Below are 24,746 nucleotides of genomic sequence, written 5' to 3'. Positions count from 1 at the left end.
TTATAAAGACAATTTCTTAGTTTTTGGTAGCTCTGAAGTCAATAAAATTAGTGAAGCTTGAACTACAGCTAAAATCTTTAAAAATAGTAATCTTCTGAATTGCTAATTAAATGTGGAGCAAAAGAAAATAAGTGTAAACTTGATCTCAATTTAGGGAAGCATTTTAAATGATTACTAGTCATAAAATCTAATGAACTCCAAGTGACTCTTCAAATTATTTTTTAATTTGAACTTTATGCTGCAAATATTGCTTGAAGTAAGTAATCCAGGTGAGTCCACAAACTTCAGTTAATTTGGGGTCAGAGACTTAATGACCAGTATCTAAAGTGAGTTTTGTAAACGCAAACTGTGTTGTTGATATTCAGACCCTTTTACGTGAGTATTTTGAGTGCTGAGCTTTACAATTATTAATCAGGGAAGCATATTCTTTTCTAGTTCTTCTTACTGAAAGTTCATCAAACCTGAGTTACAGGCCAGTGTAAAAGCTGCAAATATTAACTTCTCAGCATACAATATTGCGGGGAAAGTTCACTTGGTACTCTAAAGGACATGGGAGATCTCAAATGCATAGTTTCTTGGTTGTCGGTCAAGAATTACTATGTTTTAGTCCTTTTTTTAAAATCATAGATCACTATTATTTGGAGGCCCTCCACAGTGCCGTACAAATTCCAGCCTTCTCCCCTTCAGTCAGCACACTACTGTTGATAATGACGTGCAAGAACTTGTCATAGTTCGTAAAGCTGTATATTACATTAAGACAAGAGCTAGCTCTGATTCTGCTCACCATTGTATCATCAGCCACAGTACCTGGTCCATAGTACCCATTCAGTAAATGTCCAGTGGGTGACTGAATAAACAGATGAATTTGGGGAGAATAAGGACCGAGAGCCCCAAAGCTGTTGCACTGACTTTAGCATATCCTAGTTGCTAAATGCAGAAATAAAGAGGTGAGAGAAGTTCCTGGAAGTCTTTTTGGGTGGTGAGAAGTGAATGGTTAAGAAGCCAAGGCTGGTTTGGGATTTGGTTGGGACTACCCACTTAACTTTTAACTACCTGTAGCAAAATAAATCAGGTAGTACCTTATCTGAGTGAGAATTAAGCTGAAACAATTTGGTCGAAGCTTAAGCTATCAGACTATTTGGGTAATGACCTATTCCATTACTTATCTTCTGATCCACTGATGAATAAGCAGAAAAAAAAAAACTTTCTTTTGTTCCCTTATTGGAAATCTCTTTAACATAGGAGTCCATTTTCCTGCCCAAGTAAAATTTAGTGAACACAATTTTGTTACGATTCTGTATTTTATACAGTTTCAGGATTCATCACAAACATAAATATATGGTATATTATGGATGTACTAATAGAAGATTAAGGAGACTGGGATAAAAGTTGCACTGACCCAGAATGGCCTTATAAGTAGGTGGAGTAGATAGATGGTAACCCGCATGGGTTGATTTGAGAGGGGCTGAGAAAGCTTCTTTCTCCAGGAATATCTCCCCTCTGGATTGTTCCAGTGCTTGAAATTCCACCATTTTTAGTATCTTTGGATTAAAGAATTATCTGTCTTCAAGAGTCCCCTCTTAGGGACTTCCCTGGTGGTGCAGTGGTTAAGAATCCGCCTGCCAATGCAGGGGACACGGGTTCGTTCCCTGGTCCGGGAAGATCCCACATGCCGTGGAGCAACTAAGCATGTGCACCACAACTACTGAGCCTGAGCTCTAGAGCCCGTGAGCCACAACTACTGAGCCCACATGCCACAACTGCTGAAGGCCACGTGCCTAGAGCCCGGGCTCTGCAACAAGAGAAGCCACTGCTTTGAGAAGTCTGCGCACCACAGCAAAGAGGAGCCCCCGCTCACTGCAACTAGAGAAAGCCCGCGCACAGCAACGAAGACCCAATGCAGCCAAAAATTAAAAAAAATTTTTTTAAAGAGTCCCCTCTTAAAAGATAAATTTTCCTAAGAGAGCTAGTTTATTATCAACCTGAATGACATCACTGGATGATGAAAGATAATGTTCACTGGACAAGAACAGGCCACAGAACAGCTACCTTTTGAAAGGGTGGCAAGGGTAGAGAGAGGTTGAGCAATGAATCCTGCCTGAGGGACGCAGATCCAAATGGGTCACTGAGCCAGTAGGCGCATGACAATCCTGGGTGTTTGGAAAATAATGCCAGAAGGCCAAGAAGGGCACTGAAAGGAGAGACCCAAAGATACCACTTTAGATTAACCTCACCTACTTCCCAACCTTGCCCAGCTAGGGTTTTTGCATTGGCAACATGTACCCTATATCCTTAAATCTGGACCATACCCTCCATTCCTGGCAAATTCATTATGTTGATTTCAACTCAGCTTCCAGACTATCAAGATCATTTTGAGTATCCACGCATCCCAGGATGCATGATTTATTAAGTGTACCTTCTGTGTTTTTATCTAATTCACTAGTTCTTATTCTTGGATTCAGGGAGTCTGTAATTTATCTAAAACTGTACTTGACATTTTGTGTGTATAAGCATTTTTCTAAGGAGAGGGGTCCAGAGTTTTCAGTGTATTCTCAAAGTGATCCATGGCCTCAAAAAAGGTTAAAAACTGCTGATCCAACTATTTATTGGCATTTTGATCAGAACAGTGCTAATAAGAGCAGAGCTCTATAAGACCACTGAGGGTGCCTGCCTTCCTGTTCAGCACCAATTCAGCAGAAATTTGGGGGTGGTGTTGACTACTATATATTATTAGTCTCTTGCGATTTACCTCTATCATAAGAGTAGAAGGAAGGTGAATTCCAGCTACTTTGGCATTCTGGTAATTGAAATTTTTAAGCTCTAAATGTCAGATCATTCTTAAGACCTTCATCATTTTGCTTCCTGAACCCATCAGACACCGTATGTCATAATATTATATTTGGTCTGAATGGAATTACAGATGCTTCAAAAATCCCTGCGATTGGCTGAAAATTAACACATCAAGGAAAATGCATAAGTAAAAACTTGCTACCTCTTCTCTCCGTGACTCTGGACAAGCGTAATATTAATTTCAATTTCAATCTACCCTAAAACCTTCTAAGACTCTACCTCAATTAGTGTATAGGTATGATCTGTATACAAAAGGTTTCACAGTTTCCTCTACATGAAAATCTGAATGTGATAAGTTACAGATTCATTACTTTATTTTAAAAGACGTCACTTAGGGGCTTCCCTGGTGGCACAGTGGTTAAGAATCCGCCTGCCAATGCAAGGGACACGGGTTCGAGCCCTGGCCCAGGAAGATCCCACATGCCGCGGAGCAACTAAGCCCATGCGCCACAACTACTGAGCCTGAGCTCTAGAGCCCGCAAGCCACAACTACTGAGCCCACGTGCCACAACTACTGAAGCCTGCGCGCCTAGAGCCCGTGCTCTGCAACAAGAGAAGCCACCATAATGAGAAGCCCGCACACCACAACGAAGAGTAACCCCGGCTTACCGCAGCTAGAGAAAGCCCGCGCATAGCAACAGAGACCCAACACAGCCAAAAATAAAAAATAAAATAAATAAAAATTTTTTTAAAAAAGACTTCACTTAGAAGGAAGTCAGACACAAAAAAGTACATACTGTATGGTCCTATTTATATGAAGGTCAAGAAAAGGCAAAGCTAATCTCTAAGGATGGAAAACAAATCAGTGGTTGCCTGGGTCCAGGTTGATGGTGGGATTGCACAAAGGGACACAGGAAACACTTTGGGATGATGGAAATGCTCCATTTAGATTATCACGGTGGTTTCATGGGTGTATACGTCTGTCAAAACTCATCAGATTTTACACTTGAAATAGGTGCAGTTTATTGTACATAATGTATATATCAATAAAATTATTTATAAAAGATTTACCTTAGGATCATTAAAATAAGATTTTTATTGAGTATTACTTATTGAACCTTAAAATAAGATTTAAAATCTGATTGATTACACAGATGAAAAAGTCTACAGGTAAATTTCTTCAAAGTGAGATGTGGGTGAAATATGATCAATAGAAAAGCTTTATAACAGGTGAAGAAGAGGTGATATCAATGCATTTTAGTTAATATTAAGCATGTATACAAGAATGATATCTCTTTATTAATGTGAAATATCCCAACAGTAAAATAGATTAATTAGTTCAGATTATCTAAAATAGATCTTAAGTGTTCATTTAGAACAGTTTCCTAGTCTGGCCCTTCCAAAGTAGATAGCATCAGACAGTGTGACAACATAATAGCTCATTCAAAGCTAAATTGTACATCACCTGTAATATCAATATTTTGTGTTCATTGAAGGAAAAGTGTATTTGGAATTGTTTGCCTGTACGTTATTTTGCATTTAAAAATTGGGGTATTTTAAAATTTTGCTGTGCTCAGATATTGGATAGCCGGTGGTTCTTTGGGAAATCTAATATGATAAATGAAGCATTAATTTTAAGACCTAGTTTTAAATGCTATGTACCAATTAATATGTACCCTTTATTTCCCTCTGGAATTTTAAGGAATTTTTTTCCAATCTATGAGATAATGCTGGTGAATTCTTTTCTTAGCGGTCAATGTGAAAATGAATAGGGAAGCTCTGTCAACAACAAATCCTAGAAATAATATTGAATCCAGTTAATGCCACCTTGTCATGTGTGCATGTGGAATCTCAAAGAGTAGCTAGAAATAGAGAAGTAAGATTGTCTGAAATAAGACACAGGTGTTGCAAAACACCTTCAACTGAGTTCAAAATCACCTGTCATTTCATTAGTTGTGTTTACATGTTAGTCAAATTGTAAGTACTCTATACTGGTAATGCAGGAACCCTTGCATTTATTTAGTAGTTATCTTGACCTGTCTGTTTTGGATTGATGGTAGGAGCACCTTGTTAGAAGAGGGTTGGTCAGAATGGAGGGAGGTGGTGGGTTAGTTAGGTCAACTGAATTCCAAACGCCGGTAATGGGTTCCTTAGTGATGAAGACTGTACTCAGGCCACCGGCCTATGTCTTAATCACCCCCTTTCCCTCGTCACAGGAGGGCTCAACTACAATCGAGGGCTCCGGTTCCTGCTGTGGCTCCAGCTTGATCTCAAGCTCAGGCGCCCGGGCAAGCTCAGGCCCTGAGGCCGGCTCCAGCAAGGCAGGCTCAGGCTTGGGGATAGGCTTGTGATCTGGCCACAGGGCGGTATTAGGCTCAGCCTCATGGATGGAAGGTGGCAGAGTTGCTTCTGTTTGGATGATATCTTCATCTGGTATTGTCTCACACTCTGTACTTTGGTTTATCTTTGTCATTAGTCTGCAGGAAGAAGGCCCAGGGAAGAACAAGTTAGGGTTTGACATCTCACATGGAGCTATAGGCTCTGTAGCCTCAGTGACCATAGGTCCCAATCTGTTCGGGACCTCTGTGATTTCTGATAGTCTGACTCACTGTCAGACCACGGGTCTCCATTTGGGGTGCAGAAAGGTGAGGTCTCAACAATATAATGAAAGTTCAAGAAAGACAAACTAGTGTTTAAGAGGTGAGAAAACTGTTGTGAGGTTGAAAGGGTCTGAAGTTCTAATAAGGTCTTTGGCCAAATCCATGGCTCTGGTGCGTGTCTAGCACCCACTCCATCTAGCACAATGCTTGGCACTTGATTGTGGAAGCACAGAAATGGATAAGAAATAACATTTGATAAGAAATAACAAAGTGGTCAAGAGCCTGGGCCCTCAGCACTTTTGCTTCCATGGGCCCCTTGTTCCATAAAATAAATATTAAAAATTATATTTTATCACTATTGGTAGAAGGACAAGTATACTAATATATTAAAACATTTTCTTAACCCTAAAAGGATTGTCGTGGCAGTTAAATGAGTTGATACACATAAAATGCTTAGAACAGAGTCTGGCCCACAGCGCTCAGTACACGATAGCCATCACCATTCTTTTATAAAAGCAGTGAGTAAGCAGAAAGATACCTCTATATCTTATGCTAAAAGGAGTGCTTAGGAAGAGCTGACTGAAAGAGATAGGCCTGAGAAATGTCTATTCAAGTAAAGACAACAAAGTAAGGTCTTACTCGAGTTCTGTGGTGGGTTTAGAATTTCTCTTCCTTTCCTTCCGCTTCGCCTTTGCCTTGTTCCTTGCGAAGCACACCACAGAGAAGATAATGGCAGCACCTACTAGGGTACCCACCAAGGCCCCGACGATGATTCCAACTTCTGGATCTGGAGGACACAAGCAGCTGGTTAGGAAAGTGGAGCATAGTGTCTGCCTCATCCACGTGCATTCGTGACCAGCGGGGAATATCCGGGGCATTCATATAGTGGGAAGGTGCCTTGTATGGGCTGAGAGCGTGGAAACCCCTAGAACTTTTTCAGCTGGACTCATAGCGGGAGAAGAAAGGTGACTGGCTTGACTATGTAGTCTTCCCATTCACATTTACACACATAAAGAAAAAAAAATATGCCAGCTTGGGGGAGGTGGGGTTGCTTTAGAAATGCGGTTTTGGACTTCCCTGGCGGTCCAGTGGTTAGGACTCTGCGCTTCCACCGCCGGGGGTGCGGGTTCGATCCCTGGTCGGGGAACTAAGATCCTGTGGCACGGCCCCGCCCCCCCCAAAAAAATGCGGTTTGGAGAAATAAGTCTTCACCGTACATTTGCTTGGGCAGTGAGAGACACGATGGAGCTGCAATCCGGTCACCAGAGAAATGACGTCTGTTACAGGCAGGGACATTTCACCAGGCTTTCCCAAAGCATGGGTGAAGTAGTTCCCTAAAAACCTTCTCTTCCACAGATTCCATGCTCACCAAAGAGCCTCATGCATTCTGGCCACTGGGAAGGGATATGCCCATTTCCATAAACAGGCATCTGGTTTATTAGATCAGTCTACGGAGAAACTTAATGAGCATGAGATGATCTAGCTGAGCGCCAGACCTTCAAGCACTGAGGTATTGTCCACAAGAGACCATGTCTGGGTTCCAGGTGGGCCCATCCCCATCGGCCTCCCTTCAAGCAAGGATGGATATCTTACACTTTGAGATGAAAGCCTAGTTGAGTTGCCTGATCATTCTTTTAACTTTCTATGATTAAAGGAATACATGTGCATCATTTAGAAAGTCAAACAGTTCTACTAGGCTTCTAACAAAAAAAAAAATCAGCAGTTCCTTTCTCCACTCCTTCCCATCTCTAAGTCCCATTCACAAGAGGAATTTGCCCCCATGTTTCTATTACACTTGTTCTAATATGTTCTGCCTTTTCCAATTTTTGTCATTTTCTATTGGCTTCCTACTCTGGAGGTTGAGGATTTAACTCTCTTACACCACTCCCCTCACATCCCGCCATATTCTCCTAATATAACATAAGGTACTGTTAAATCAATGTTTGCAGTATTGTGACTACGTAAATATCGTTCACAGCTGCAGAACATAGTATGATTCTTTCTTGTACAACATTTTAAAAATTTCCCCAAGGTTAATAATTGCCTCATTTGGGGATTTATGGGTTTTTTAATGTATTATTACTAATCCCCAAAATTTCCAGCAAAAGTCCTTTCAGTAGTTTCAAACACATCGGCTAATCTATCAGTTTCTTTTTTTTTTTTTTTTTTTTGACTGTGTTGTGTCCTTGTTTCTGTGCGAGGGCCCTCTCCAGTTGCGGCAAGCGGGGGCCACTCTTCATCGCGGTGTGCGGGCCTCTCACTATCGCGGCCTCTCTTGTTGTGGAGCACAGGCTCCAGACGCGCAGGCTCAGTAGTTGTGGCTCACGGGCCTAGTTGCTCTGCGGCATGTGGGATCTTCCCAGACCAGGGCTCGAACCCGTGTCCCCTGCATTGGCAGGCAGATCCTCAACCCCTGCGCCACCAGGGAAGCCCTATCGGTTTCTTATGTTGTTGTTTCTTCCCTTGGAGACATCCCTTCTGGAGTCCCCCACCTTCCTCCCCGAGCATGGACTGGTTGCCCTCCTAAGTCTGCTGCTCTGCTGTCATCCTTCAACCTCCTTTTACCCTCATCCTAATTTTAAAGATAAAGAAACAGGCTTTGCAAGCTCCATCTCAAATAGCACTTCACTGGTAAAGCTGGCCCTGGTTCTATAAGCATAATTAGTTGTTTCTTCTTTGGCATCCTATAGACCCTGTGCAGACCTCTGTTATAACATTTAACAAATTTTAGTGTTTGTGCCTCTAGCTAATCTGTGAGCTCCTTGAGCGTAAGACATATATCTTATTAATGTCTGAATCTCCATCGCCTAGGACATTCCCTGGCATACAATAGATAGTCAATGAAGGTTTGAGGAAGGGAGGGATGGAGAGAAGGAGGGAGGCAGGAAGTCAAGAAGGCAGGAAGGCAGGAAGGAAGCCAAATGCTAGACATCATTGAAAAGAGGATTCAAAAGGAAGCAAGGCTCAAGTACAAATCTGAGGAGTCTCTATATCTGCAATATGACTGTACCTCTAGAAAGGCAAAAAGAGATTGGGGAAGATCTGGAGGAAGACAGCAGAAATGATCAAGGGAGCAGGGACAGAATGGGACCACAAAAAAGGACACACAAAAAGATGACGTTTCCAGCCATAAAAAGAAACAAAATTGAATTATTTGTAGTGAGGTGGATGGACCTAGAGTCTGTCATACAGAGTGAAGTAATTCAGAAAGAGAAAAACAAATATAGTATGCTAACACATATATATGGAATCTAAAAAAGCCAAAAATGGTTCTGAAGAACCTAGGGGCAGGACAGGATTAAAGATGCAGACGTAGAGAATGGACTTGAGGACACTGGGAGGGGGAAGGGTAAGCTGGGACAAAGTGAGAGAGTGGCATGGACATATATACACTACCAAATGTAAAATAGATAGCTAGTGGGAAGCAGCCGCATAGCACAGGGAGATCAGCTCTGTGCTTTGTGACCACCTAGAGGGCTGGGATAGGGAGGGTGGGAGGGAGGGAGATGCAAGAGGGAAGAGATATGGGGACATATGTATATGTATAGCTGATTCACTTTGTTATAAAGCAGAAACTAACACACCATTGTAAAGCAATTATACTCCAATAAAGATGTTAAAAAAAATGGCTGAAAGTGATACGAAAATGAAGGAGCAAACTGGAGTTGGAAAATGTCTGATTCCGGACAAATAAAAGGAAGAAAGCTCAGCTTCATAGGAAAATAATATTCCAATGGAACTGGGCCCCCTGGATATGGTATATATTAAAATCACAGATTGAAAGGAAGTTTGAAAAAATGAATAAATGACAGGATCTGAAATGTAATGAAGTGATCCTTGAGAGGTGTAGCAAGATATCCCTTGTGAGAACTTGCCCCCTGATTGGCCCAATTTGACAATCTCAGGCCCTCAAGTCTATGCTTAGTAACTAGGCACCTTTGAACTGGAAGGTTGAGGTTTAGAGGCATCGTGACTCTGCCAGTTACAAACTGAATGACCCTGAGCAAGTCACTTACCTCCCTGAGCTTTAGTTTCCTTTTCAGTAAAGTGAAGCTTAACAATATATTCTGCCTCCTAGACGGGGTGATTGTAGGACAGAGTGGGATAATGCTCACAGCACCCGGCCAAGCGTCCGGCACATATTTTGTGCTCCGCAATATTAGCTACTCTGAATGTAGGTGCAAGTGTCGTTATTACTATTATTATTAGAGGCAGATTTTAGCAAATTAGTCAATAACTGGAAAGTTTGTGAGCTCCATGTTTGACACAGATTGCTATAGCTTCACCTGGATCTACCAACAGCATCACAAAGAAAATTCAGCTTCATACTATGAATGAGGCTGTTGTTTTACTTTCCGGAGGTTTTGTGAGGGTTAAGCAAATTAATTTTTATAAACAATTTGAAGCAGCACGTGGCATATATTAAGTATTATGTAAGCGTTAGATATTAGGATGGTCATCCACCATGTCAACCTATAAATAAAGCACCAAAATCTCCAGTCAGGAAGGACTAACCGGGGATTCTAATTAATTTACTTGATTGGCAGGCCCAGGATACTTGACTTAAGGAGAAACTGTTAAGTTATATGATCAACTCACGTGAGGAAGTTAGGTCAATTTCACAGGAACTATTGCCAAGGTTGTTGATAGCGGTGCACTGGTAATAACCTTGTACAAAATTGGTCAGATTTCCAATAAACAAAATCCCGGTGGCTGGGTCTGTCAAAACCAGGAAATAGCATTTTGAAATCTCTTATGTGGGTAGAGATCATGGGAATGTAGCAGACCATTCAATGCCCACCCACTTCCTCACATTGGCCTCCCTTTCTTGAGATGTCCAGGGTCCAACTAGACCCCTGGAGACTCCCATCTGGGACCATGCCTATTTTCTCCACACTCACCGCCTGTGAGCCAAAAATGGTCTTGACTTCTAGAAGTTGGGGAGAAGACCAGAGGACAACCATCTTGATGGAAGATTGACATTCTTTGTACATTCTCCCCCAAGAAAAATAGAAGACTGTGCTCTAAGGACAAGCAGCCAGTCACACACACATGCTGTCAACCAAGCCCACACACCAGGCCTTGCCAGGGGCAGCAGAGGGCTATACTCACTGAAGCTTTCTTTCACTGGGACGATGTCTCTTCCTTCAAGTTTATACCAATAGTACACCGGGGAAGGTGTTCCAAGCACAGAGAGGCAAGTAAGAGATATAGGATGGCCAGGTTCTGGTATTCCTTGGATGCTGCAAAAGGGCTTGGAAGGTTTGACTGTAAGGCAATGACAAAGAGTAAAAACTCCTGCATGATGAATGGCAGTCTGTACCAATTTTAGTCACTTCCTCACTTTCATTCACTTCCTCACTTTCATTTTGTAGAGTATGTATACTTACTTTTTTTTAATCTTTAAAAACTTATTTTGACAGTTTTCTAGTTGTACCACCAGGTGGGAGTAGAGCACTTCAGGTACAAAGACCTTCCGTCACTGGACCATTAATATTCTAATAGCATCCATTCTATCTGCCTGCTCCCCAGATTCATAACCATGAATTTCCGCATTGTGCCTTAAAATATGCCTTTATTAAAAAACAACTAGGAACATAGTTTATACTTTGAAAGCACAGTCTTAAAGGAAAACAGAACCCTTAAATACTTGGAGATAACTGGTTACTTATTCTTTTTAAAACATTGTTTTATTAATGCCATATTTTTCCTTTGTGAGTCATTTTTTGGCATTTATTCTTCTGGGGGTGACACAAAATGGAGGGTTTGAATTTGCCCATGTCCCTCATCGGGAGGGGAAACCCATTGGGGGGGAGGGGTGTGCTACAGGGCACTGAAATCTTGATTCATCCTTCACGCCACAAGCATTTACTTGAGTGCCTTCTGTGTGCCCAGCACCGGACTAGGCACCAGAAATTCAAAAGTGACTCTGACACAGTTCTGAAGTAGGGTGGGGGAGTGGTAAGAGATTAGGCTAGAGAGCAGTGAGGCCATAGATTAGGGGGCTCTGTGTTTCATGTATTTTATACCTAGAGCAGCAGGACCACAGAAGGAATTTAAGCAGAGGAGGGACGATGATCATTTTAACGTTTTAGATGAATTGCTCTGACTCCAGGGGTTCCTGAGCCAAGGGACAGGAGGAGACAGATTCAAGCCATATTAAGAAGTCGAGAGGGCTTGAGGACCAGCTGGATCTGTGGCATGAGGAAGAGGGTGGGCTCAGTGATGGCTCCCAGGTTCCTGATTTGACAGCTGGGTACACGATCTTGCCATCCCCTGAGATAAATACAGGGTTAGGGTGAGGGTTAGGGTTAGGGTAAGGAGCAGGTGTTCGGGGAAGTAGTGAGGAGGAGGAAGGGGCGATGATGAGGTCAGTTGGGATATACTGAGTTTCAGCTGCGTATGGGGAACTCCTGTGGGAAGCTGAGAATCTGATTCTCCTCACTTATCTTAATGCTCACAGCTTATTCTATCCTCAGTCTGACTTATAGATAAGGATCTGAATCGATACTTTCCAATTCACCTTCCTTAATTTGGATATAAAACACTCCAAAGGCATAGATTCTCTGCCTTAGGCTAGTTAGACCCTAAATGCTCCAGCCTGCCCAGCTCTCTGGCTCTTACTTGGGAAGCAGCAGTAAAGAGCACAGCTCTGGATCCACACCGAACCCTGCTCCACAACTTTACCCTAGACGTATTTAGGCAAGTAACCTAGCATGGCCAAACCTCAGTTGATTCATCTGTAAAATGTGAACAGGAGATTACCTGGCCTCCAGCTTATCCAAATATATTGTATTTACATAAATAAAATAATGTATATAGTATCGTACACATGGAATTGCTGTTGGCCACAGGCAGGAATGAACTCCTGCTGCCACATTTCCGACCTTGCCACTGACAACCTTGCAATCTCAGACTCTAACCCACTGTACATGTGAGCAGGAAAACAGATGGATATAGCTAGAGTTCTTTGAAAATTTCACAATCACTTCTTGTCTTTTAATTGAAGTATGCTCGATTTGTGATATTCTGTTACAGTTTCAGATGTACAGCAGAGCGATTTAGTATTTTTGCAGATTATGCTCCATTATAGGTTATGATAATGGGTATAATTCCCTGTGCTATACAGTATATCCTTGTTGCTTATCTACTATATATATAGTAGTTTGTATCTGTTAATCCCACACCCCTAATCTGTCCCTCCCCCTTCCTCTTCCCTCTGATAGCCACTAGTTTGTTTTCTATGTCTGTGAGTCTGTTCTGCATATACATTCGTTTGTATTATTTTTTAGATTCCACGTATAAATGATATACAGTATTTGTCTTTCTCTGTTGGACTTATTTCACTAAGCATAATATTCTCTAGGTCCATCCATTCTGCTGCAACCAGCAGTATTCCATTCTTTTTTATGGCTCAGTAATATTCCATTGTGTATATGTACCATACCTTCTTAAGCCAATTGTCTGTTGTGCCATCCCTTCTTTTAAACAGGTGTCTTTTAATTAAAAGAAGTATTTTTCCGTTTAGCTCTTTATTCTTTCTTTTTTTAAATAACTTTATTTATTTATTTATTTTTGGCTGCATTGGGTTTTCATTGCTGCGCGCAGGCTTTCTCTAGTTGCGGCGAGCGGGGGCTACTCTGCGTTGCGGTGCGTGGGCTTCTCATTGTGGTGGCTTCTCTTGTTGCGGAGCATGGGCTCTAGGCACACGGGCTTCAGTAGTTGTGGTTCACGGGCTCTAGAGCGCAGGCTCAGTAGTTGTGGCACATGGGCTTAGTTGCTCCGCAGCATGTGGGATCTTCCTGGACCAGGGAACGAACCCGTGTCCCCTGCATTGGCAGGCAGATTCTTAACCACTGTGCCACCAGGGAAGTCCCTCTTTATTCTTTCTTACTGTGGATTTCCTCAGATGGAGATAACTCCTTGGATTTGCCTACCCTAAATAAACTAGGCTATTTAACCAGAAATCCAGTGCACCTATCACTAGATTTAGATATTGCCTTTTTTAAAAACGTGGTGATTTTATTCCACCGTAAGTGGAATAGAATAATCTGAACCGAAAATTAAACGGGGGTGCTTCATCACGGAGCCAGACCCCAGGACTTGAACTAATTATGGACAAAAACCTGGAATGACTTGCATTCATTTCTTGAGCCCAGAATCAAACCCAGATAGGCATTTTTTTTTATTTTGCTGAACACATTTTTCTTTTATTTTTTATTAACCAAACACTTAGTGAATCACTTTGAACCACATCCCAAACCCATATATTTTCTAAGACTACTGATTCAGTATTGAATTGACATTTCATCCAGTTAAAGTCCCTGACAGAACTTGGATGTTTTACTGGCAAAGCCACTGATCTACCATTTAGCTTTATTGCTTTCAACAGAATTGGGATGGGAAGAAGAGGCTCACCTCAGAAAATAAATGAAAATGTTTCAGTGTGTTCTCAAACCTTCTCTAAATTCATCATTTTCTTTTTATGTGCCAAATTGCAGAAGGAAGATGATGCTTGTTCCAAATGCATACAAAATAATTATTCAAACTTCTGCTGGGTGTTTTTCAGAGATTCATTTCCCAAGGCTATCATACCTAATGGAAGTCTCTCAAATGAATGGTTGTCCAAACCACCTGGGCCTTTGCGCATTGCTGTTTCCTTCACCTAAATCGTGCCCTGCCACCTCAGCTCCTCTTCTGCCTGACACGCTCTTGCACATCCTTCAACATTCAATGCAGAAGTCACTTTCTGCAGGAAGCCTTCTCCAGTTCCCCCTGCATGGCTTTATGCCCTTTCCCCTGTGATCTCCCAGCTCTCCTCTCCTCCCTCCACTGTAAACTTATGTTATATATCTGCCTCGCCCACTAGACTTTGAAGTTTAGGAGGGCCGGGAGCTGAACTTTTACATCTTTCCATCTCCATTGCCTACCATAGTAACTGAACATGTGTTCAGGGTTTGCCGAATGAATTTATGCATGAATGAGTGAATGCATATGGGATCTATGTCTACCACTGGGTTATGAAAAGTCTCCAAAAGACGCATTGCTAGGAAGAGCAATATTTAAGGAAATATCAATACCTCTCTCCTCAGTTGGTCTCCCTTACACACCTGCCCCTACCATGCCCCACCCCTCAGTCAGGGCAAGCAGAGCAGGCACTCATGTGCAATAGAATTTGAGAACTGCAAACAGCCTCTGCAATTTTTAGAGGAAATTATCAGTCTCAAAATTTCCAGAAAGCATAAATTTGTGGAATGCCTTTGTTCTTAGCCTAATTAATAAAAACAGGATTTTGAGAGTTCCCAAACAAAGAAATCCACAGAGCCTTCTGTCTCTTATCTTGCCTGGGTACTGGATGCTTAAGGAAAAGTCATGACACAGTCATTGCAAGAACAACTGACCCGAAGACTCATGGGAAAAAACAACTTAGAGAGGAAATGACCCTCAACTTCTTATGGAAGTTGATTGGGGACTCTCTGAACTTTAAATTTAAGAATATTAACCACCCTAACTTTACCTCAGGGCTATTTCCAAGCTCAGAGAAAAAGAGGCTTGGCTTCTTTAGGTTGCTTCTGGTCAGAAGGACAACCCAGAGCCAGGGAGTAACAGAAAACCATTAGGGGACTAATCCCTCAAATTCTATGAACACTGAATCTCCAGCATATCATTTGATTCTCATAACAATAATATGACAGGGCAGGAATTTCAACCCCATCTCAAAATGGCCAGAGAAAGGTGGACTGACTTGTCGGAGGCCACTGAGTAGCAGAGTAAGAGCTAGAACCTAGGTCTTCTGACTCCCAGCCTGATGTGCTAGCATCTATTCCACACTGGAATATCAACTCTCCCAGGAAAGGGCTTGTGTATACTTCTCTTGTCATCCCCTGTACCCCAAAGCCTAGCACAGGGTGCAGCAAAATAAAAACATGATGGAGTTATCCCGTTCCTAGAAATCAGCTCTCGATTACCTTTTCTTCTTTTCCAGGTGGGTAGATGCAGTAGCAAACCTCACAGTAAATGGCTGGTTCTTTTTAGGCATCACCTGGGCAGCAAGCTCAGACGGTTCTGGGCAGTCCTCTTGGGGTGTGCACCTTGTTACCAATTGCGGCTTTTCAAAGCTACTCAATTATCGAGTCACTGGTTTGATCTAGTTCCTCCTTTCCCGTGATGGATATACACAGCTCAAGAGCAGCAACGGCTAGATAAGCTCCATTTGGGGTTACTTAGAAGTGGGAGAGCCCTTAGCTCAACTGGTTAGTTGGTGAAGGTTGACAGCCCTTTCATCCCTCCCTTCAGTACATCTGAAGGCCTGCAGACAGGACCTGCTAGGCGTACAGACAGGAGCAAAACTCCCAGTGTCCTCTCAGACAGAGATGGGAAGGATCCCTAAGAATCACCAAAATTGTGAACTTCCCCAAGAGCAGAAACCACACCTCCATCCTGGCTCCTGGCACAAAGCAGGCACTCAATAAATGCTGCATAAATGAACCACTCCAAATTCATTTAAGAGCAGATATGACTTGCCCCATGTCACATACTGAATATCTGTGCATAAATAAATTAATTCTCAACTCTTTCTTTTTTCCAAATAGCATTAATATTTTAGAAAGGGACCCATCTGCCTTTATTCCACAGAATGATTTAATGGTGGGAATTGCGGCTGGCTTTGGAGAGGTAACAAATTGACAGTTGTTTCCCCCAGGTAGGACTGGCCCTAATTGGAGGTTCCCTCTGAAAGAGTTGCTAGTGATCATATAGTGGGACTGTGCATTTTCCCATCTGTTCTCATCGCATCCTTCAGAGATAGGGGTCCAGGAAGTGGTCATCTATTGCTATCTGTCATGTTGGCAGCCCTTTTGGTTTGACAATTGTTTCAACATGTTTTATGAGTGATTTCTCAGTGTTACTCTATGGGTTGGGTTTGCGGTGTGTCTTTATTTTCCCGATAATAAAAGGAGCAGGGAGGATATTTACCCTGGGACTTAATTGGTACCAATAACTCACTGCCCTAGCTCATTCAGTGTCCTAAGTTGCTCCAAGAAGAGAAAAAGCAGAAAAAATTGTCCATACCTAACACACTGACGTTGAGGGTGCCTTGATTTTTGCCGAAAAAGTCAGGGGGGTTGTTAACATCACAGACGTAGATGCCACTATCTGCTGGTTGCATATGCGAAATAGTGATGGATGCGTTACCTGGAGCATTGGACCCTACAATGCGATCTTTAAATTGCCCGATGGCTGTAGCTCGTCCACCTTCAGAATAGTAAATCTAGGACAGAAAATGACAGAAATGAGAACGGGACAGTGTCCGGGGCTAGGATAAGCTACGTGGAAGTTCCCCCTATCCAATGTTACCTACTTTGACACTGAATGAAAAATGAAGCAGTATCCCCCTCCCCCCGCCCCCGGTAAGGAACAGGTCCCTGTGGCAAAAGTTTCTCAGCTCAGTGGGACACTTTAGCTTTCTCACAGCATTGCACAGCCGCGACCTCATTTGTGCTCAAAGCAGCTCTGTGATGTCATCAGGGCAGGGAGATATGCAGATCTTATAGACAGTAGGCAGCTGGAGCTGACAGGATTCAACTCCTAAGCTTAGGCTAACAGATCAAGATGCTCACCTGATGAGTCTACCTGGAGGAAACTCATTATATAGGACACAAACGTCTGATGGGAAAACCAAAACCATCGTCTTTCCTACTTGATAAACATTTTTGATTTCAGTTTACTTTACCCAGTGGGATTATCTAGAATATCTGATTTCCCTAAAAGAATATTCATGCTCCTTACATGCATATTCCTTTGGGTAAGCAAAACTGAGTTCATCCTGTTTGTTAGAAGAATAACGTTTCAGAGCAGAGAGGCTCCTGAGAAACCATCTGGCCCCTTCGCTTCATAGTGGTGGTGCGAGGATGAAGCAAAGCAACTTAGCCAAGGGCCTAGGAAGTGCTTGGTCAATGGTAGCTACTACCTTTCTCCCCACATGGCAGGAAGCAGAACTGGAATTATTACTGCTTTTAGACAAATAAGGGCACTCAAACACAGAGACTAAACGACTCACCCAAAGCCATAAAGATTTATTTATTATTATTATTATTTACTAGATTTAAGAAAGATCTTGATTATAGTCCCATCTCTGTTAAAGAATATGGATATTCAGATCATAATGGCAACTGTGGAAGCAGCATGGTGTGATGGAAAGAGGCCTGGTCTAGGAGTAAGAAGACCTGGGTTTTATTTATTTATTTTTAACATCTTTATTGGAGTATAATTGCTTTACAATGGTGTGTTAGTTTCTGCTGTATCACAAAATGAAGCAGCTATACGTATACATATATCCCCATATCTCCTCCCTCTTGCATCTCCCTCCCACCCTCCCTATCCCACCCCTCTAGGTGGACACAAAGCACCGAGCTGATCTCCCTGTGCCACGCGGCTGCTTCCCACTAGCTATCTATTTTACATTTGGTAGTGTATATACGTCCATGCCACTCTGTCACTTCGTCCCAGCTTAACCATCCCCCTCCCCGTGTCCTCAAGTCCATTCTCTACATCTGCGTCTTTATGTCTTTATCCCTGTCCTGCCCCTAGATTCTTTAGAATGATTTTTTTTTAGATTCCATATATATATATATGTGTTAGCATACAGTATTTGTATTTCTCTTTCTGACTTACTTCACTCTGTATGACAGACTCTAGGTCCATCCACCTCACTACAAATAACTCAATTTCGTTCCTTTTTATGGCTAATATTCCGTTGTATATATGTGCCACATCTTCTTTATCCATTCTTCTGTTGATGGACACTTAGGTTGCCTCCATAAGACCTGGGTTTTAGCCATGCTGGACCTCTGACTGTGACATGGGGGAAGTAGCCTCTCCTCATGTCTACATGGCAACCTACTCTGCAATAAGAAACAAAGTTATTTAATCTCTCCAACCTTTAGTTTCCACATCTGAATGAGGAACCAGAGTAGTGTTCTCTAAAGTATGATATGTACTCCCTAAGCATAGGCCCACAAGTTGATTTTAGGTGGCAAGAAATTGGAAACTTTAAAAATGTAATGTGTATTAGAGACATAGCTATCACATCAAATCTGTGACTTCATGGATATTATTGCTTACAGTGAAACTAAGGCAGACATTTTTAAGACTTTTAAAAACCAAGTCAGGGAGTGCCCTGGTGGTCCAGTGGTTAGGACTCAACACTTTCACTACCAGACCCGGGTTCAATCTCTGGTCAGGGAACTAAGATCCCACAAGCTGCGTGGTGCAGCCAAAAAAAAAAAAAACACCAAGTCAATAGAGAAAACAACATTAAATAATTACTAGTGTTGGTAATACACAAATATGACACAAATCATGAAGATGAGACATGAATGACTAAACTTTGGGAATCACTGGACTAGGTGATCCCTGAGGTCCCTTCATAATACACAAAGTCTATGTACACACTTTGCTAGTTTCATATAAATGTGTATAATTCCAGGGACTGTTTTTTATTATTCAATAAACTGGGATTGCCCTAGTCCAATGGCAATTAATATTTCATAAAATCTACTAGAAGAGACTTATGGTTCATTTAATTCACTCTCCTCACTTTATAGAAGAGACTGAAGCCCAAAGAGGTTAAAAAAAAAGACACACAAAGTTAACAGTTGGGCCGGGTCAAGAACGCAGTTCTTCTAATTCCTTGTCCAGTGCTTTTTACATTAACAGGCTAATGAGAGGGAAGGCAATCAGCAAACCAAAAGATATTGTCTAGATAAATTCAAATGTATTCTCCTTCAGGTAGAAAGCCAATATACTTTTAAACTAAAGCAGAAAGGGAGATTCTGATGGAAAATTCAAAGAAAAGAGCATATTTAAGGAGAAAACAACTTGTCTCTCTCCTCCGGTTCTCTAACATCAACTAGCTTTCTTTTCTGCCCTAAAGGAACCATTTATAATTCAATTCATCCATTCACACCTACTGAAATCACAAACTTTTGCCCCAGAGGGGTCTTGTTTGACTTACAAACTGGAAAGCCAGTGTAACCTAAGGTATTCAAGTAGGCCGGGAGGAAGTTCAACTTGTCAGAGGTCTATTACCTTCATGTGAGTTGACATCCAAGATATCCGGCTTTCCATTTCACTAGCCAGCACTGGCCTTATTTACTTTCTAATGAACAATTTGCAGTCCTGTGGACTCTTACCTGGAATGCAGCCTATGGTCTATCAAGGAAGCCCTTTACATCTTAGACATCTGGCCACTTCCCCTGCTCCTAGGAGGACTGAGGGTAGGTCGGCCTGTTTTATGTTGAAGCCTGATGACATCACAGGGAGATACATCAGTCCTGCCTACGGCCCACAGTAAGTCCCAGAGGATCTAGTTGAAAGGACTTTATTTCTGCAGAAAGCAGGGGGCCAGGAGAATGTGTTTTAGGTCAGGACCAGGACATGGAAAGAAGCCACATTGTAAAAGTCTCACGGCTGGGCAGGAATCAATGAGCAAATAAGTCATGAGGCCCTGGACTTGTAACTTCCCAACAAAAAGGACCTTCACCAACCCTTCTATCCTTGCTCCTCGCACTGTAGCCTAATATATCCTGCCCTCTCACAAATAATACTGGAGGTGTCTGGGATAGAAATGGAGGTAAGGAGGTGTAACATGGAGACCTAAAAGGGAAAGGCCTTGGCCTCAGGGTGCTGTGTGAGAAGGAAAGTCCCCAGGGCCAGTCAGCGGCCAGACACACAGACGGAGGGGCTTTCTGTTAGGGGAAGTCCACACTGTCACACTGTCCTTGTAAAGAGAAAAAAAATGAAATGCTTTCCTGAAACCACTTATCTAATCACACAGGAAGGACTGAAACTTGGTTCCATTTTCCACAAAAGAATAACCCTTTTAGAAATCAAAGCTGAACGATGGCCAAATCCAGGCCCATGATCCTGTGAGTATTGTACACTTTTCAAAGAAAGTATATTGTCAATTTAGAGATCAAAGCAACTGAGGTCCAGGAACAGCCATGGATGTTCATTCAACAGGCCACATCCTTTGGGGGTGGTGATTTGGGGGCTGGCAAGTCAGCTTTAAGAAAACCCATCCAAGTGTTTCCTTAAGCGGTGCTTGTTCATTCTTTTGCCCACTTGCCCTTTGTGGCTGTGTTCATGACAGACTGCCCCACTTTCCCCCCAGGGTCCCCTCTGCCTGCCCCTTGGTGATGTTAGAGGCTGACATGTGGAGACATAATAGCACATTAGTTATAAGAGCCCCTTAGAGATAATTTAGCTCATGGTTGCTAAGGTTGAAGAGCCTTCAGAAACCAGCTGGGTATTGGGACATATGGGAAATGGCTGGGAGGGGCTGGTGGGTAGTGGTAAGATCATGGAGGATAGTGGGAACTGTGGTGAACTGGAGAGCCAAGACAAACAAGGCTTTCAAACTGTGGAAACGAACAAAATACTGGGCTGGCCAACCAACATGCATCCAAATCAGGCCCAGAGGCTGCCAGTTTGCAACCTCTGATTTCATCCTCTTCTATTACAGAAAAGGACACTGAGGCCCCAGTAAAGGAAGTGATCTTCCCAAGGTCACACAATTTGTAGTCAGACCTAGAATCCAGACCTCCCAATTCCCGCTGAATACCTTAACCCGGCACTCATAGCCCTGCCTTGGATGAGGAAGATTATTCCCAGGCAACCTTCCCCTCTTGGGGCCATCCCATCCGCTACTCCAACCCAACCCTTCTCCTGCCAGTTGCTGCTATTCATTGGCATGATGCTTCCCATGCCGAGTGGGTTCACCGCATGAGGCCTTCGACGGCTGCCAGCTGCAATGACAGCCTTTCTCTTCCTACTGTGCCAAGTTCCTATTCACAGGAGGCCACGCAGCTGGGAGCCAGATTTGTCCAAAAAGATTTCTTTCCCCTCAGCTTTGTGACACTGCTCTCTAACTAGAAGCTGGAGTATAAACAAGAAGGGTTGAAAGAATTCAGCCTGCTTTCTGTTTGAGTCTGAGTTGGAGTTAATAAATGCCTTTAGCCTCCAGAGCTGCTTTGTGGGTACATTCTGGAAATGAGAAGGGCATGGAAGTCCACAGCAAACCACCCATTCTTTCCCTTCCAGCTTCTTGCTTTCCTGCACTGTTCATAAAGGCGCTAGCCATGGGAGGTGAGGAGTGTAGAGTGGCAATGGTCTCAAGCCCAGAATTTTCTCTAGACTGCATAGGGGGGGCTGGGATTGCACGTGGAAGGAATATAACACCAAAAGGAAGGCTTCCCTGCCTCCAAACCACTCCCTTCCCAGCCTGCCATTTGCCAGAGACACCCACCAACCAAACTGCTTCTTTGAAGCCTGGAAGGTTTCTGCTTAAATTATTTTCTTTGGGAGAGAACAAAGTGAACGATCACCAGTCCTTAACACCTTAGCATTACATTAATTTATCAGATTTAACAAGAATAGACACCTGAGGGAATGGGACACAGAATAGATAAACTTTGATGGGAAGGGGTGGTGGGAAGAGAAGAACTTGGAGTGTTTCTCAGTTGGAGGCACACTGGCATTTGGGGCAGACAATTCTTTCCTGTGTGGGTCTCTCCTACATATTGCAAGACATTAAGCGTCTCTAGCCACCACCCAGTAAATGCCGGTAGTGACTCCCATTTATAACACTTAAACCAATACTCCTCTCATTTTCAAACGCCCCTGAGGAGGTGAAGCACCCTCACCCCACCAACATCTGAAAAGCATTTGATATAATGCTATCTGCAGAGGCCAAGTTGGAAGAATCTGAGCAGCCATGGAATATAAAGATACTAGGTTCTAGAAAGAAGTTGTCCACATTATACGTGTGTTAGAAAGATGAAGATGGCAAAGGGTTTCTTCCACTGTGGCTATTCTAGAAGAGTAAGTGTTGTTTGAGAGACTCATGCTAAGTAGGGTCAATGCCTGTTCTGTTCATGGGCAGGTGAAGTCTCTGTACTTTTACCAGTGACTAGCTGGATGGAAGAGGAAGCCATTCATGTGATCACAGGGGAACCAAAACTTCTATGCTAGCCTGCCTGTTCTGGGGCCTAGAGGCTTCAGCTGTGACTCCCTGCTGAGGGACTGACTATCTGAATCTGTCCATGTCTTCTGAGAGGAGGGCTTCTCTAAGAGAAAGACCATGCTAATGAATACCCTGGCTCCTGGCCAGAAGACGTATGGCATACTTCCGTAGCCCCCATTCACAAAGGAACCCCATGGAGGGGATAGTCAGTAAGAGATGATATTCTCCCCTGGGTACTGAGAAATACTAGGTCTTGGAGTCAACTGCTCCTTTAACACAATGATCTTGGGGGAGAAAAAGAAGATGAACTTATGGCAAGAGTTGACCACTGCCCTGCTCAAGGCAGCCACAGGTCCCAAAGCCTTTTGGAGGAAGCTGAAAGGAATTCCAGACATGGGCATGAGAAGGCAAACTCAAGACTGTCCCAGCTTTGCCAGGGGCTTGTGCTGATCTGAATTGTTACCAAACTCAGACCCTCCCATCCCACTCCTAAAAGCCGGTGCCATTGCCCTAGAGACCCCAAACAATGAAGGGGTCCAGTACAGGTGTTCTTGCCTGACAGGTCCAACTACATCTTTCCCAAGCATCTCTTGCATACACCATTTTTAGACACTGACTGACTGCCTTTTCCTTCATACCCTCACTATCGAGGCATGGGCTGTGCTGTGTTTGATTAGAAGTGGGTGGATCTGAGAACTGAATGCTGCATGGTATACTGCCCATGTAGAAGAATATTACTATTCTACCATATTTTGAAGAGAGGCATAGAGTGATTCAGATACTTGTCTAAGGTAACCAGTACTGAGCAAAATTGTTGAACTTTGACTAGAGGGTGGCATTGATAGTCTCCTCTTGAACGATGTTTCCTGCTAAACAAATGTTCAGGACCTTTGGTAAAGACAAAAGACCGAAAGACCAGTGATGGCTGAAGAGACCCTGGCCCTCCTTCTTCTCCACCTCTGCCCTTGGGCCTCCTCTATCCCGCTCAACTCGCCTCTTCCTCTGTCTTTCTATAATCAGAACCCTTGCTTTCCTTCAAGGCCCAACTCCACTATATCCAAACCACACTGATTTATCTCTTCTCTGAACTCCTTGTTTTGGATCATACATCCTTTTGAAAATCTGATGAAAGCTACAGACTTTTTCCCTCAAGGGATATGTGTTGGCATACATGCTTGCACACTCACATGCATGAGTGCATGCACATGCGTACACGTGCGTACACGTGCACACACACACACACATACTTTTGAGTATACAATTTTAGTCCCTGGACTAATTTAAAGAAGGCATTATCCTTAAGGCCAGATGAAAAAAAACTGGGAATAGGCAGCTTGCAAGTAGAATCATCCTCCTCCTTTTACTTTCACCCACCCTCCTCCAGCAACCTCTTCCCCAGACCCTAGCCTCCCCTCCTGTCCCTTATCCTCTAGCCTCCAGATGCCTTTTATTACCCAAGGTTCATTATTACTTTGCCCTTATCCACCCACCTGGAGAGTCTCATTCCATCAGGACTCAGTCTGGCACAATGAGCTAGCTCACTTGACAGGCAGAGCCCAGATATTAAGTTTTGACAGAGATTTGCAGATCAACTAGGACATATATTTGAACTGGGGTTTTCTGGAAATAATAGGGAGAGATTTGGGGGAGGGGAGAAGCCCTTTCAGAACTACTGCTCATTTCACCTGTGAGAAAGACCCTTCCTGTCTACTCTAGAATACATGATATACTTGATGTTGACCTACACAGAATTGAGATAACAGGCTGTAACTGAATATGAGGAGAGGACGAAAGCCAAGTCACTTAGATGATGATCTTCCCTAAACAGCTATCTTCAAACCCCTTGTATCTGAGGTTCTGCTCCTGTTGCCACTGGCTTACCATTCCTTCTTCTCACACTGACCCCAACAGTTTATGTGTCAGAACTACCAAAGGAGAGGAGTTTAAGGGGAAGAAGTCCTTACAGAAACTGGCTGTGACTCCTTATGGAAGAATGTCCACTGGATGGAAAGATTGTCCAGTGAGGCCACAGTGGTGGTGTAGGTGCAGATGAGAGTGACATCAGATCCAACAGTCACATTCACAAAATTGTCTGGGATGGTCACTTGCACTCCACTAACTGGACCTGAAAAGATAATCATCAAAAAACGATGGTACACACTCACATTCTGATGACATTTTTTTCATTACAAAGCACTTTCAATGACATCTTATTTGAGGAATCCAAGGCAAGGAGAATGCAGAATGAACCACATAGGAAAGTCGAGCAAGCAACTGGCATGGGGTAGGGGAGTTTCTAATAAATTACAATGTGAAGATGTTCAACTCCTATG

At 43.0% G+C, this 24,746-nt stretch overlaps 1 protein-coding gene across 1 annotated transcript in view; it reads right to left on the bottom strand.

The window, feature by feature from the left end:
* Positions 1 to 56: 56 nt before the first annotated feature.
* VSIG1 (V-set and immunoglobulin domain containing 1) overlaps positions 57 to 24,746 on the bottom strand; it is a 42,995-nt gene continuing 18,305 nt past the window's right edge. Inside the window, exons 2-7 of the mRNA XM_082377403.1 lie at positions 24,378 to 24,538; positions 16,461 to 16,659; positions 10,503 to 10,658; positions 9,990 to 10,109; positions 6,030 to 6,177; positions 57 to 5,267 (exon numbers count right to left, since the gene is read on the bottom strand). Coding sequence (XP_082233529.1) covers positions 4,973 to 5,267; positions 6,030 to 6,177; positions 9,990 to 10,109; positions 10,503 to 10,658; positions 16,461 to 16,659; positions 24,378 to 24,538 — 1,079 coding nt within the window. The 3' untranslated portion in view covers positions 57 to 4,972. The remainder of the gene's footprint in view (positions 5,268 to 6,029; positions 6,178 to 9,989; positions 10,110 to 10,502; positions 10,659 to 16,460; positions 16,660 to 24,377; positions 24,539 to 24,746) is intronic.

This window comes from Balaenoptera borealis (assembly GCF_965194805.1).
Source record: "Balaenoptera borealis genome assembly, chromosome: X".
Taxonomy (NCBI): domain Eukaryota; kingdom Metazoa; phylum Chordata; class Mammalia; order Artiodactyla; family Balaenopteridae; genus Balaenoptera; species Balaenoptera borealis.
This window is presented reverse-complemented; position numbering and strand designations above follow the sequence as displayed.